Below are 13,917 nucleotides of genomic sequence, written 5' to 3' on the forward strand. Positions count from 1 at the left end.
AGTGATGCAATGGTAGGGCCAGGGATATGGAGCGATGGTAGGGATATGGAGCGATGGTAGGGCCAGGGATATGGAGCGATGGTAGGGATATGGAGCGACGGTAGGGCCAGGGATATGGAGCGACGGTAGGGCCAGGGATATGGAGCGACGGTAGGGCCAGGGATATGGAGCGACGGTAGGGCCAGGGATATGGAGCGACGGTAGGGCCAGGGATATGGAGCGACGGTAGGGCCAGGGATATGGAGCGACGGTAGGGCCAGGGATATGGAGCTGCAATAGGCACTTCCTGTTATTGGTAAGATGCCCTGCTCTCTGATCAGCCATTGGTGTTTGGGTTATGTAATGGCTGATGACATTTGATTGGTCGAATCTCTACATGTCTGTAAAATAGCCTTTTGAGCGGCTAAAATATCTACAATAATATTCTGTTGGTTAGAAATTCTCAATCAACCAAATATTTTTCATCTTTGCCTGTAAACAAATAGGGTAGATGTTTAATTATTTTTTAATTATTTACAGGTGCGGCCAGCGATCGGTTAAAGAGCATGCATTTAGTTTTACTTGCATTATAAGAGCAGTTGGAGGCCATGGAAGGAGAGTTGTATGGCATTGAAGCTCTTCTGGAGGGTTGTTAACACAGTGTCCAAAGAAGGACCAGAGGTATACAGAATGGTATCGTCTGAGTAGAGGTGGATCAGAGACTCACCACCAGCAAGAGCCATATCATTGATGTATACAGAGAAGAGAGTCAGCCCTAGGATTGAACCCTGTGGCACCCCCATAGAGACTGCCAGAGGTCCGGACAACAGGCCCTCCGATTTGACACATTGAACTCTATCTGAGAAGTAGTTGGTGAAACAGGCGAGGCAGTCATTTGAGAAACCAAGGCTGTTGAGTCTGCCAACGAGAATGCGGTGGTTGACAGTCGAAAACCTTGGCCAGGTCGATGAATACGGCTGCACAGTACTGTCTTTTATCAATGGCTGTTATATCGTTTAGGACCTTGAGCGTGGCTGAGGTGCACCCATGACCAGCTCTGAAACCAGATTGCATAGCGGAGAAGGTGCGGTGGGATTCGAAATGGTCGGTGATCTGTTTTACTTGGCTTTCGATGACCTTAGAAAGGCAGGGTTGGATAGATATAGGTCTGTGGTCATGACCACAGTAAATATTCCACGATAATCTCCTTTTATGCACTCTGAACATGCTTTGGTAGTACCCAACTTGCTAATGACCATTAGGTCCTGACGGCCTGGTACTCGGGGCTCTATTGTCCCTCTAACCACTCTGACATCAATGCAAATGCAATGGAAAACCACATCAAACACCCAGTCGCTATTCGAGTGCACACGGTGACGTGTATTTTTACCCTGCCTCTGATCCTGTCTATTTGATCACAGGCCATACTAAATCAAAACTCATTTTACATATTAGTAAAGACAAGATTACGGTGAGAATAGTCTGATGGGTGAAAATGTGATCACTTGATGAGAGAACAGCTGTGCAGCCTGAGGCGAAGAACAGAGAGAGATCTATTTTTCCCACAACCTTCTAAAATCATCAATATCCTGTAGTCGCATCCTGCAGCCCATATATGCATAGATTTCTAAGACATTCTACGGTTTGTATCATTCACAACTTAAGTAGCCAAATAACTCTAAATATAGCATATAGGACCTGTTTCTAATGATCACTTTAATGCTCAACATAGCCACTTCAGGCACTGCATCGCCTCGCTCACTGTGCCACCAGAGATTCTGGATTCGAGCCCAGGCTCTGTCGCAGCCGGCCGCGACCGGGAGGCCCGTGGGGCGGGGCACAATTTGGCCCAGCGTCGTCCGTGTTAGGGAGAGTTTAGCCGGCAGGGATATCCTTGTCTCATCGAGCACTAGCGACTCCTGTGGCAGGCTGGGCGCAGTGCACGCTGGCCAGGTCGCCAGGTGTTTCCTCCGACACATTGGTGCAGCTGGCTTCCGGGTTGGATGTGCATTATGTCAAGAAGCAGTGCGGCTTGGTTGGGTTGTGTTTCGGAGGACGCAGGACTCTCGACCTTCGCCTCTCTCGAGTCCGTACAGGAGTTTCAGCGATGATACAAGACTGTAATTACTACTAATTGGATACCACGAAATTAGGAAGAATAATTTTAAAAATATATTTTTTTAAAACAGCCTACATGTGCACTCGCTCCAGAATGGGGAAAAAATACCCTTTCTATTTAATTCAGCTAAGTTCAGTTATATTCTTCTTACTGTAAAATCCTATAATATAAAAGAATGGCATGGGACTTATAAGCATATCTTGTCAGGTAAATGATTAATCCTACAGCCTAGGGCATGGAACATAGCCAGATAACATGCAGTAGGCAAACTTCTGAAGTGCATGTTCTTCATATCATAGTGTTTCTGCCTAAAATAATGGATTTATTGTGACGGTGGATATCATATAGAATTTTATGTGTATTTTCCAAGGCCCGCAGATGCTAAACATGTTTATGTTAATTAACGGTCAGTTACTGTGAAACCGTCAGTTATTTTTATTACAATAACTGGCTGACATAATGTAATGACCGCCACAGCCCTAACCACGCCCATGTCCGATGTTGGTTACAAAGCGGTATTTAAACTAGGTAATAGAATATCATGTTATCATTTGTGTATTAAAATGAGAGTTAAGGGTGAGTTAAGGGGAGGGGGAATGTGTGTGTGTAACTATATGATCAACTTTATCAGTTTAGAACCAACATACATTTTTTAAATAATTTTGTCATCATACTTTGATCTGGTTTCATCCAAATATCATTAAATTGAATCTTTAATTTCCTTCTCTTTGCTGTGTTGCTATTGTATTCTGCTCCGAAATAATGCTGTGCCCTTCGCTTATAAAAAAAAACTCCCATGTGAATGAAACTAGTGAATGAAATCACCCATGATGATGAACATACCATGAGATGAATGGTTATGCATATGGTTAGTGCTGTAAGACCTGTCTCCTCCTTCCAGGTCCTCCATGATGAGCTCTCCTCTATGCGTCAGTGGGTCTCCATGCACGTGTCGGACCACAGTGGCTTCCACTACCGCCAGTTCCTGCTCAAGGCCCTGGTCAGGCAGCTCAGCCAGTCCCTGTCCTCCTCCTCCTCTCCCCAGCACTACCATCCTCAGCCCAGCTCTAACCCTAGACACAGCCCCCACCACCAGGCCAACGGAGAGGCCACAGCAGCAGCCCCCTGCCCCTCTCCCCCCTCCCCAGAGGACCTGGCCTCGGTGCCGGCATTGCCCCAGCTCTTCCACCAGGAGGTGGAACTATGTACTGACCTCATCAAGTCCTTCCCCGGACACGAGACACTCTGGTGTCACAGGTACGAGCCTACAGGACAATATTAGCACAGACCAAAAGGGAAACCCAGACATGTCACGGGTTCATAAATCTGAAGCATGCGTTTAGAACTTCCACTCACCACCAAATATGGTCATGAGAGGAAGTCCAGTGGCGGGAAGTGGGATAAAATGGAGCTAGATAAAACCTGTCCGACATTCTGCAAATTGTCATCAAATGAAACATTTGATCTCAATACCATTTGCTGTTCCCAAAACTATAATCTGTTACGAACAGTGCACTTTGGAGACTTGCCCCCTTTCTACAAGTTTGAAAGAATTGCATTGTTTCGAAGGAGTGCGAGGGTGAATTGAGTTATTTCCCCACACACACTTCAGAGTAGACTTTACCGAATGGAAATGTGCAAATGCATGCTAAAACAGGCCAATAGGATCTCGCTAGCTCGTGATTGGCTGTGCCCGCCTCCTTTCTTGGTCTATGATCTATGCTTAATTTGCATCCATTGGAAACGACACCAATACGACACCAATCTTGGGTTAGTTATTAGTGTCTTTTAGATTTTACTGTCACTCAACCTGGGACTACAATGTTAGCCAATCACAGAACACATTTTATATTGACATGCTCTGGCGTCACAGGTAAGAGCATACAGGAACTCCATGTCTCTTTATGTAGGGTGTGGCCTAACTCCAGCCATAGCCTTAGTCATAGATACTGTACAGAGTTTGTCTCTCTACCTTCCATATTGGTGGCAAATGCTTTAGTACGACAATCATGTTTATTTAAGCAATAAGGTACGAGGGGGTGTGGTATATGGCCAATATACCACGGGTAAGGGCTGTTCTTAAGCAGGACGCAACGCAAAGTGCCTGGATACAGCCTCTAGCTGTGGTATATTGGCCATATACCACAAACCCCTGAGGTGCCTTGTTGCTATTATAAACTGGTTACCAAGGTAATTAGAGCAGTAAAAATAAATGTTTTGTCATACCCCTGGTATACGGTCTGATATACCACGGCTGTCAGCCAATCAGCATTCAGGGCTTGAACCACCCAGTTTATAATCTGTTAGACCATGACAATGTTCTCAGGAGTAGATGTGTTGGGGGTTATCATGACATTGATGTTGTTTTGCTGTGGAACATTCTTCCTTCTAGAGGGGGAAAACTAAGGGAGAGAAAGAAAAGAGAGAAGATAGATGAGAGGGAGGGAGAGAGATGTTTTGCCCCGAGGCTAAAGACCAGCTGCACAGTCAAGTGTTTATCCTGACCAGCTTTGTTGTGATAGGGAGAAGTGAGTGGTGCCATGGCAACAGTGTTCACATCCTTGTTGAATGTGTGAGACACGTATAGATATCTTAGGTTTTAAAGATGATTGTTAAAAAGTTGATTTGTTTTTTTTTACATCACAACAGTTGTGCTCTTCCTCAAATACTTTATTAATAAGGATATTGTTTTTTAGCCTACATAAATACATAATTAAGGACCCTAAAGGCTTTGCAGTGTAGCGTACTGGTTCACATTGACATGATTCCAGTCTAATGCTCATGCAGTATTTCATAACAACTATCTTCTCAAGGCGACACGTCTTCTACCTCTGGCACCACTGGAGGAGGGACCACCACTACGGCCAGGGCTTCGGCAGCGAGTCTCCCCAACCGAACCACACCGATGCTGGGCTGAGCAGCCACCCTCACACGGCCTGCCCTGGAGGTGTGGGTCTAGACAGGGTGCAGCGCAGGAATGGACAGGCTCAGGAGGGTCAGGATGCCATGGAAGTGGACGGGGTTGGGGTCCCGGACCCCCGTGACACCAAGCGCCTGAAGAGGGGTCCCCCTGGCCCCTGCCCCCCTGCTCTGCCCTCAGAGCACAGCTTCGTAGCCAGTGTCCTGGACAGCTGCCGCTCCCCTGAGCAGGGACGCTTCGCCCTCGCATACAGGAAGTGGCTGGACTCTGTTATTGGTCAGTGAGATATAGACTGTTAGAAGTTGCCCACCTGCACAGATCTTAGCATCCTCTCACCCTTACACAACCCCTAACCTTAACTATTAGGGCGAGAACTCCTAAGAACTGTCCCTAGATCAGCGTCTAGTGGCTGGTCAATTCATCCTATTCTTCAATACTTGTGAAGGGGGCTGGGGGTCTCTGATAGGTCAAGTAATTTGTGGCCCCTCCCAAAAATGCCTGGACTCATCCGCAGAGCTTTGTCTGGGAATGGATATCTGAGAAGGGCTATTCTCTGGAATAGTACAGTGTGTCACCTTGGCCTGTTTGTCTGTTTGTAGTTCAGGTCTCTCTCAATGTTAGGGACTAGAACAACCATTCTGTCAGTCCTTTTAGTTGTTTCACTTATGAGATCCATGTCTCGGGTTTCATTCATCGTGTCATTCCTTTTGTTCTCCCACTAACTGTAGAATAATAGCCTATGTGAAGCTGCCATGGTTATCCATCACTAATCGTGTCGTTTTCTAGTCAGTTCTGCTGACTACTTTGAGATGAGCAGTGCAGCAAATAATGAATTGTCAACATACAAAAACAAAGAAGGAAAAAGTAGTCAAGCCATTACTGATGTGTCGCTACGGACAACCGTACAACTATAAAACCTTAAGACAGAGCACAATCATGAACCAACCAAACTCTTAAGACCCTATGATCTGTGAACCGTACAAGTTAGCCATCTTAATAAACCTTAGTGTGCTCTAAAATATGGAGTATGACTAGATTCTGAAATACAATTTTCACATTCATTCATTCAACATAAACTACCCCCTTTTTTTAGTTCATGTTAAGACGTGTTTGGAACAATATACTCTACTAGTTCATCACATTTCCAGAGTGGGCTCTCTGATCATACCTTCAAATTTAGCAATGTTATTATCACCACCAGCACATTGAATGGGAAATGGATTCAAAGGCAACGCCCTCTGCTGGTGACTTGCTGAATGTGCAATCCTAAAGAAGGGCTGTGATTGGTTCATGACCTATGTCAATTTCTGTGTAAAATGGGTCTTATTATTAAAAGTACCAGAGATCCAACTATGGAAATGTGATGTTTGAAGAGTATATTGTTATTTTTTATTGTTGAAAAATCAATAAGGGTAGTTGAGATTAATATTTTTTATGTTGAATAAATTAATGTGAAAATGTGTATTTCAGAACACAAAGGACTATAAAGACATCAAGATGTCTGTATCGTGTATGGTTCACAATTCATGGGTTCTTACAGGAGGCATGTATAAGTCTAAGAAGGGCCTTATTCAATTAAATTTCATCCTGATTTTCTAAAAAAAAAAAAATGGTTTGTGATACAAATGTAAAAACAAAGCATGTTAATAAACACACTTCCTCCCAGTGGAGTTCCCATGTGAGACCAATCTGAGATACCAAAAACAACATTTCACACTCCTGCTGCTGTGGAATTGCCCTTATAGGTTTGATCTTCGTTGTTGTGTGTCCCAAATGGCACCCTATTCCCTTCTTCGTGCACTACTACCCATAGGGCTCTGGTTAAAAGTAGTGCACTATATAGAGAATAGGGTGTGTCATTTGGGAGGTACCCTATTGACTCTCCAGGAGTGGTTGCTGCTTTGTTTCTGTCTGTTCTGTTTCACCCTGTTAGTGGTACTTGCTCTTAGTGATCAAATCAAACTTTATCAGTCACATGCGCCGAATACAACAGGTTTAGACCTTACTGTGAAATGCTTTACTTACAAGCCCTTAACCAACAGTGCAGTTCAAGAAAGAGTTAAGAAAATATTTACCAAATAAACGAAAGTAAAAAATAATACAAGTAACACAAAATAACAATAACGAGGCTATAGACAGGGTACAGAGTCAATGATACCTGGGATTGTATTCAGTGTTATATTACGAGACCTTTATATAGGATCAGTTTGGCCCTTAGATCATAATGGTTTCTATTACATGGTCAGCCCAGCCAGTCAATCAACCTTCGAAAAAAGTGTCTAGACGATATTTCCCCATGCTACTAGCCTAGCATTGGTTTGGGTACAGCGGGGTAATCGCTAAGTCTGACTGTGTGACTATCCGACTCCACCGTGTCACGCATATATGAACGTGACGAGACTGACAGCTTCTCTGATCCAGGGCAAATGAATTTATCATGACTATTTAAAATTAATATATCCAAAGATATGCCAATATAAACAGTTGAAACCAATGAAAGTGCACATAGTTTATCATTTCAGCTGCTTGATGTGACTGTGTTAGCTTTTGTTGGCTAACAAAGGAGAAGTAACGTTAGCCTAGCTATCCCATAAGGAGAAGTAACGTTAGCCTAGCTATCCCATAAGGAGAAGTAACGTTAGCCTAGCTATCCCATAAGGAGAAGTAACGTTAGCCTAGCTATCCCATAAGGAGAAGTAACGTTAGCCTAGCTATCCCATAAGGAGAAGTAACGTTAGCCTAGCTATCCCATAAGGAGAAGTAACGTTAGCCTAGCTATCCCATAAATATCTTATTGACTCGACAATCAGCTGGTTGTTGCCTATTTATAAAATATTTATTAAAATCATTATTTATTGAAGTTCTTGTCTCTTGTCGTCATTGAACCTCTGCTAGCTAGCTACATGCCATTGATTTGTTTAACATAGCAAAGCATAATAGAATTTATGACCGGCCTGTTTGCACTGGCGGACTTACCATTAGGTAGAAGAGGTAATTGCCTCAGGCCTCATCAAGGGGTCTCGTGAGCTGGGCAAAAAACAAATGCATTTCTCCACTTGAGGCATATTATGCCATTGATTTTGTTCTTGTCTCTTGTCGTCATCGTCATTGAACCTCTGCTAGCTAGCTACATGCCATTGATTTGTTTAACATAGCAAAGCATAATAGAATTTATGACCGGCCTGTTTGCACTGGCGGACTTACCATTAGGTAGAAGAGGTAATTGCCTCAGGCCTCATCAAGGGGTCTCGTGAGCTGGGCAAAAACAAATGCATTTCTCCACTTGAGGCATATTATGCCATTGATTTTGACAGGGATGTAAAAAAAAACAAATCTGCCAATGTCGGACTTCTGGGGTGGAAGGTGGCCAAGCTAGAGCGTTTTTTTACAGACCAGGAGACATCCCGAAAATCTTTCTCACAAACATCTGCAGCGTCCACTCAGTTTGGGCTACACACTAATATGGATTTGGTGGATGCCAGGCCCAATGCATAGTTCCAACTGTAAAGTGTGGTGGAGGAATAATGGTCTGTGGCTGTTTTTCATGCTTCGGGCTAGGCTCCTTAGTTCCAGTGAAGGGGAATTTTAATGCAACAGCATACAATGACATTTTAGATGATTCTGAGCTTCCAACTTTGTGGCAACAGTTTGGGGAAGGCCCTTTCCTGTTTTTCAGCATGACAATGTCCCCGTGCACAAGGCAAGGTCCATACAGAAATGGTTTTCAATCTGTGTAGAAGAACTTGACCGGCCTGCGCAGAGCCCTGACCTCAACCCCATCAAACACCTTTGGGATGAATTGGAACGCCCGACCTCACTAATGCTCTTGTAGCTGAATGGAAGCAAGTTTGATCATTGCTGTGGTGACATCTAGTGGAAAGCCTTCCCAGAAGAGTGGAGGCTGTTATAGCCGCAAAGGGGGGGACCAACTCCATATTAATGCCCATGATTTTGGAATGAGATGTTCAACGAGCAGATGTACACATACTTCTGGTTCCGAGGACAGGACTTTTGTGTATCTTGATCGCACGCTCTCGCCGTCTCTGGAATCTCTCCTTGATAGGCTAGTAGTAGTAAATAAAATGCTCAAATTAATTGTACACAAGCTAATGTAGTGTAGCTTTTCCTAGGACTCCACGAGCTCAGAGGAATAGCTGGAGCTGAGAGGCAGCAGAGGCCAGGTGCGTAATTGCGCAAAGAGAAACGTGAAGACAGGTGTTGCTTGCCTAAGTTCTAGAAGCGAATGCAACCCATAATTCATTAGCTGAAAATAAGGCCTAATATTGCAGTGAATAGCCTATACCCAATGAATTTACACAGTGAAATATATGTATATATTTTATATTTTTTATAATCAGATTATGGAATGACCAGTGGACTAGGATAGTGTGCTCCCCAGGCTGTGCTCCGGCTCGAACATCGGCCCAATTGATTAAGCTTCTTCGGGACAAGAAAATTATCATACCTAAGCTATAGGCAAATAAGGTCACAGTTATGAAAAGTTAGGACACTAAAGAGGCCTTTCTACTGACTCTGAAAAACACCAAAAAGAAAGATGCCCAGGGTCCCTGCTCATCTGCGTGAACGTGCCTTAGGCATGCTGCAAGGAGGCATGAGGACTGCAGATGTGGCCAGGGCAATAAATGACAATGTCCGTACTGTGTGGCGCCTAAGATAGAACGGACAGCTGATCGTCCTCGCAGTGGCAGACCATGTGTAACAACTGGACTGAGGGCTTGTAGGCCTGTTGTAAGGCAGCTCCTCACCAGACATCACCGGCAACAACGTCGCCCATGGGTACAAACCCACCGTCGCTGGACCCAACAGGACTGGCAAAAAGTGCTCTTCACTGACGAGTCGCGGTTTTGTCTCACCAGGGGTGATGGTCGGATTTGCGTTTATCATCAAAGGAATGAGCGTTACACCGAGGCCTGTACTCTGGAGCGGGATCGATTTGGAGGTGGAGGGTCTGTCATGGTCTGGGGTGGTATGTCACAGCATCATCGGACTGAGTTTGTTGTCATTGCAGGCAATCTCAATGCTATGCGTTACAGGGAAGACATCCTCCCCCCTCATGTGGTACCCTTCATGCAGGCTCATTCTGACATGACCCTCCAGCATGACAATGCCACCAGCCATACTGTTCGTTCTGTGCGTGATTTCCTGCAAGACAGGAATGTCAGTGTTCTGCCATGGCCAGCGAAGAGGCCGGATCTCAATCCCATTGAACACGACTGGGACCTGTTGGATCGTAGGGTGAGGGCTTGGGCCATTCCCCGCAAAAATATCCAGGAGTGGGGTAACATTTCATAGCAAGAACTGGCAAATTGGTGCAGTCCATTAAGTACACAATGTACTTAATGCAGCTGGTGACCACACCCAATACTGACTTACTTTTTTATTTTTACCCCCCCTTTGTTCAGACACATTATTCAATTTCTGTTGGTCACATGTCTGTGGAAGTTGTTCAGTTTATGTCTGTTGTTGAATCTTATGGTCATACAAACATTTACATATGTTAAGTTTGCTGAAAATTAGTTTATGTACTTTACTATTTACATTTGACAACTTTTACCTCACTGCATTCATAAAGAAAATATTTTACTTTTTAACTCCATAAATGTTTCCCTGACAACCCATAATTCAGGCAATTATCAAGAGAACATGTAGTCATCCCTTCTGCCAATGTTCTGGCTCATTTAACACACATGCATCTTTTGTAAATAATGGCTGTGTTGGAGTTGTGCCTCTTGCTATCCGTACATTTTTAAATCAAGAAATTGATGTTGTCTGCTTTACTTAATATAAGACATTTGATAGTTCCCTACCATCCCCAGGAATCTGCGCAACTGGCGGCGAGTTGTGGGAGCAGAAAAAGCAACAATTGCTTCCACTTTGCCAGTTACTGGGCGCACTTGACCTCGTCCCGCTTGTTTCCCTAACTCAGTCACAGTAGCCTTCCCAAACTCACACTTGGCCAAATTGAGGGTTTAAGAAGCATTCTCCAACCACTGAAACATCCTTTTCAAGGTGGAGAGCTGATCAGACCGAGTAGACGAATGAATCACCACATCGTCAAGGTAAGCAGTACAATTTGGCACATCCGCAATGTTAACTAGGCACTGAAAAGCTGCAGGTGCATTACACATTCCAAAGGGCATCACAGTGTATTGTACGAAGTTATCAGGCGTAACGAATGCCAAGATGTCCAAAGCTCGAGAGGTCAGAGACACCTGTCAATAACCTTTTAGCAAATCTATCGAATTCTATCGATTCCGTCATCTAAGCGAGGTAGAGGAAAAGAATCAGACTTTGTAACTGCATTTACGCGACGATAGTCCGTACATAAGCGGGCCGTACCGCCAGGCTTAGGAACAAGAATACACAGGGAACTCCAAGAGCTGTTACTGGGTTTTGCCATGTCATTCTGTAATAAATAAGCTACCTCCCTTTTCTTAGCATTAACCCGGTACGGATGCTGACGTATAGGAGCCGCGTTCATCCACGTCATGTTCCAAGATGGACGTGCAACTTTGAACGTCCTAAAACATTGAGAAAACTATTTATCATAATGGAACTTCATGCATTTTTGAGACGAGGAGAGAGACTTTTGGGCTAACGTACATGCGGCGTGCAGTCTCTCCCGCATCTTACTGACATAATCCAACACATTTTTAGGGGCGCTACTGGGTGTAGGAGATGAGATATGCTCCTTCAAAATTTTCAGCGGACCCCGTGGGGTGTGTCCAAACACAAGGTCAGCAGGGCTGAACCCTAAGGACTCTTGTATTGTTTCCCTAATAGCAAATAGGACAAAAGGCACCACCTCATCCCAATCAGTACTGGTATCCATGCAATACTTGCGTAGCATCGCCTTCAGCGTCTGATGCCAGCGTTCAAGAGCCCCTTGACTCTCCAGATGATACGGACTGGAGACCTGATGGGAAATACACAGCGTCTTTAACACATTTGAGAACAGCTTTGACATCAAATTGGATCCCTGATCAGTTTGGATTACTTTAGGGAGTCCAAACGTAGAGAATAACTTCACTCGGTGCCTTCACCACAGTCTTAGCCATTATAGTACGGAGAGGGATAGCCTATGGGTATCGAGTAGCACTGCACATTATTGTTAGTAAGACCTGGTTACCTGACCTGGTTTTTGGCAACGGACCTACACAATCGATTAGCACTCTTTCAAACGGTCCCCCCCCACCACATTAATCGGGCAGAGCGGCGCTCGAGGAACTGTTTGAGTCAGTTTCCCAGTGAGTTAACATGCGTAACATGTTTTACACAATCGGACAACGTCAGACTTTAAACCTGTCCAGAAAAAAAATGTTGAAGGACTCTGTTAGAAGTTTTCATGATCCCCAAATGTCCGGACCACGCCTGGTCATGGGTGAGTGACAGCACTTGCTGTCGGAACGGTGTAGGAACAAGCACTTGACACACTTCACTCCAGTCAGTAACGGTGTCATGAGCTGCCCATTTACGCATCAAAACTCCTGCTTCCTCAATGAAAATTACCGAAGCAAAACACTTGAAGACTTGTGTCTCCTTTTTGACATTCAATCACCTTCTCAGGGGTGACAAACAAAAATGTCATGCGATTTCGCTTTCCCCTGCCTTAGTTTTTACGGGGGTAAAAACGGACGCCATTGCAGAAGGAATACTCGGTGCATTGTCTTCTACCTCAACATTCTCAAAAATGGAAGTAGACATATCCACCACATCTCCTAGCTTGCGAGATTGTGCCCTCAAAACACAAGCAGGAAAAACATGGGGAAATGCTTAAACCAATTCCTCATCTCTAGTTTTGATTTCTGGGTTGTCAAACAACCTAACTCAGGCATGACGTTACCACCAGCGATATCGTTCCCTAGTAGCAAGTTGACTCCTTCTACTTGCAGTGTAGACACTACACCAACGTCCTGATACCAAGTCTGACACTAAGTGGACCCAGTGTAATGGTACAGGTACTGTTTGTCTCTCTATTCCCTGTAATATGACATGCCAACCACAATATGTTTCAGGAGACCAGGATAAAGCATCAGTAACAATTACTGACTGCGCCGCCCCGGTGTCTCGTAGGATTTGGATAGACTTTTGATCAGCTTGTTCTCCAGTTAAGGAAACACAACCGGCAGAGATAAACGGAGCATAGACAGGATCCGGTTTCTCAAATGTTGAATCAATAACTCAGTCCAACGGATGAACCAAAGGCTTGACTAAACCCACACTTTTCATTTTAGGGGATGGTGACAGGGACTGTTTGTTTATTTTTCAAAACTGTGCAGTCCGCAATCACTTGACCCTTTTGGTGACAGTAAAAACATTCACGGATTTCATGAAAGGGCTTAGGGTTGTCAGAGGAAAAGCGACATGAACGAGGCACTGATGAGATAATCGTTCGGCCTTCAAAACGAGGCTCACCAAAGACAGTCTTGTGTGTCAAAGCAAGATCTACCAACACTGCTGCCTAGGCCAATGTTGCCACTTTCTGCTCATTTAAATTAACTACAATTCTATCAAGGAGGTTGCTTTTAAAATCCTCCAGCATCAACTCCTGAATATCAACAAAGGTGTTAGCTTTGCTGGCTGAACACCAGCGATTAAACAGAGACTCTCTGTCCCTAGCAAACGCAACAAAAGTATGGTGGGAGGGTTTTTTGTGGTTCCTGAAGCGCTGCCTATAAGCTTCAGGTACCAACTCATAAGCCCGCAACACGGTAGTTTTAACTGTATCATAGTGTAAACTGTCTTCCAGGGAGAGAGCAGTTACTACTTCCTGGGATTTCCCAGACAATTTACATTGCAACAGGAGCGGCCAAACCTCGAGTGGCCAATGCAGCGGCAACATGCTCAAACGCAGAGACATGGAATCAACTTCCGCCTC

General features: G+C 44.5%; 1 protein-coding gene across 2 annotated transcripts in view; it reads left to right on the top strand.

Moving 5' to 3' along the window:
• LOC135513765 (protein prenyltransferase alpha subunit repeat-containing protein 1-like) overlaps positions 1–7,878 on the top strand; it is a 29,914-nt gene extending 22,036 nt beyond the window's left edge. For both annotated transcript variants that reach the window (XM_064936679.1, XM_064936680.1), the window contains 2 exons: positions 3,000–3,355; positions 4,912–7,878. In XM_064936679.1, coding sequence (XP_064792751.1) covers positions 3,000–3,355; positions 4,912–5,302 — 747 coding nt within the window. In that variant the 3' untranslated portion in view covers positions 5,303–7,878. The remainder of the gene's footprint in view (positions 1–2,999; positions 3,356–4,911) is intronic.
• The last annotated feature ends 6,039 nt before the right edge of the window (positions 7,879–13,917 follow it).

The sequence above is a fragment of the Oncorhynchus masou genome, chromosome 25, assembly GCF_036934945.1.
Source record: "Oncorhynchus masou masou isolate Uvic2021 chromosome 25, UVic_Omas_1.1, whole genome shotgun sequence".
Taxonomy (NCBI): Eukaryota; Metazoa; Chordata; class Actinopteri; order Salmoniformes; family Salmonidae; genus Oncorhynchus; species Oncorhynchus masou.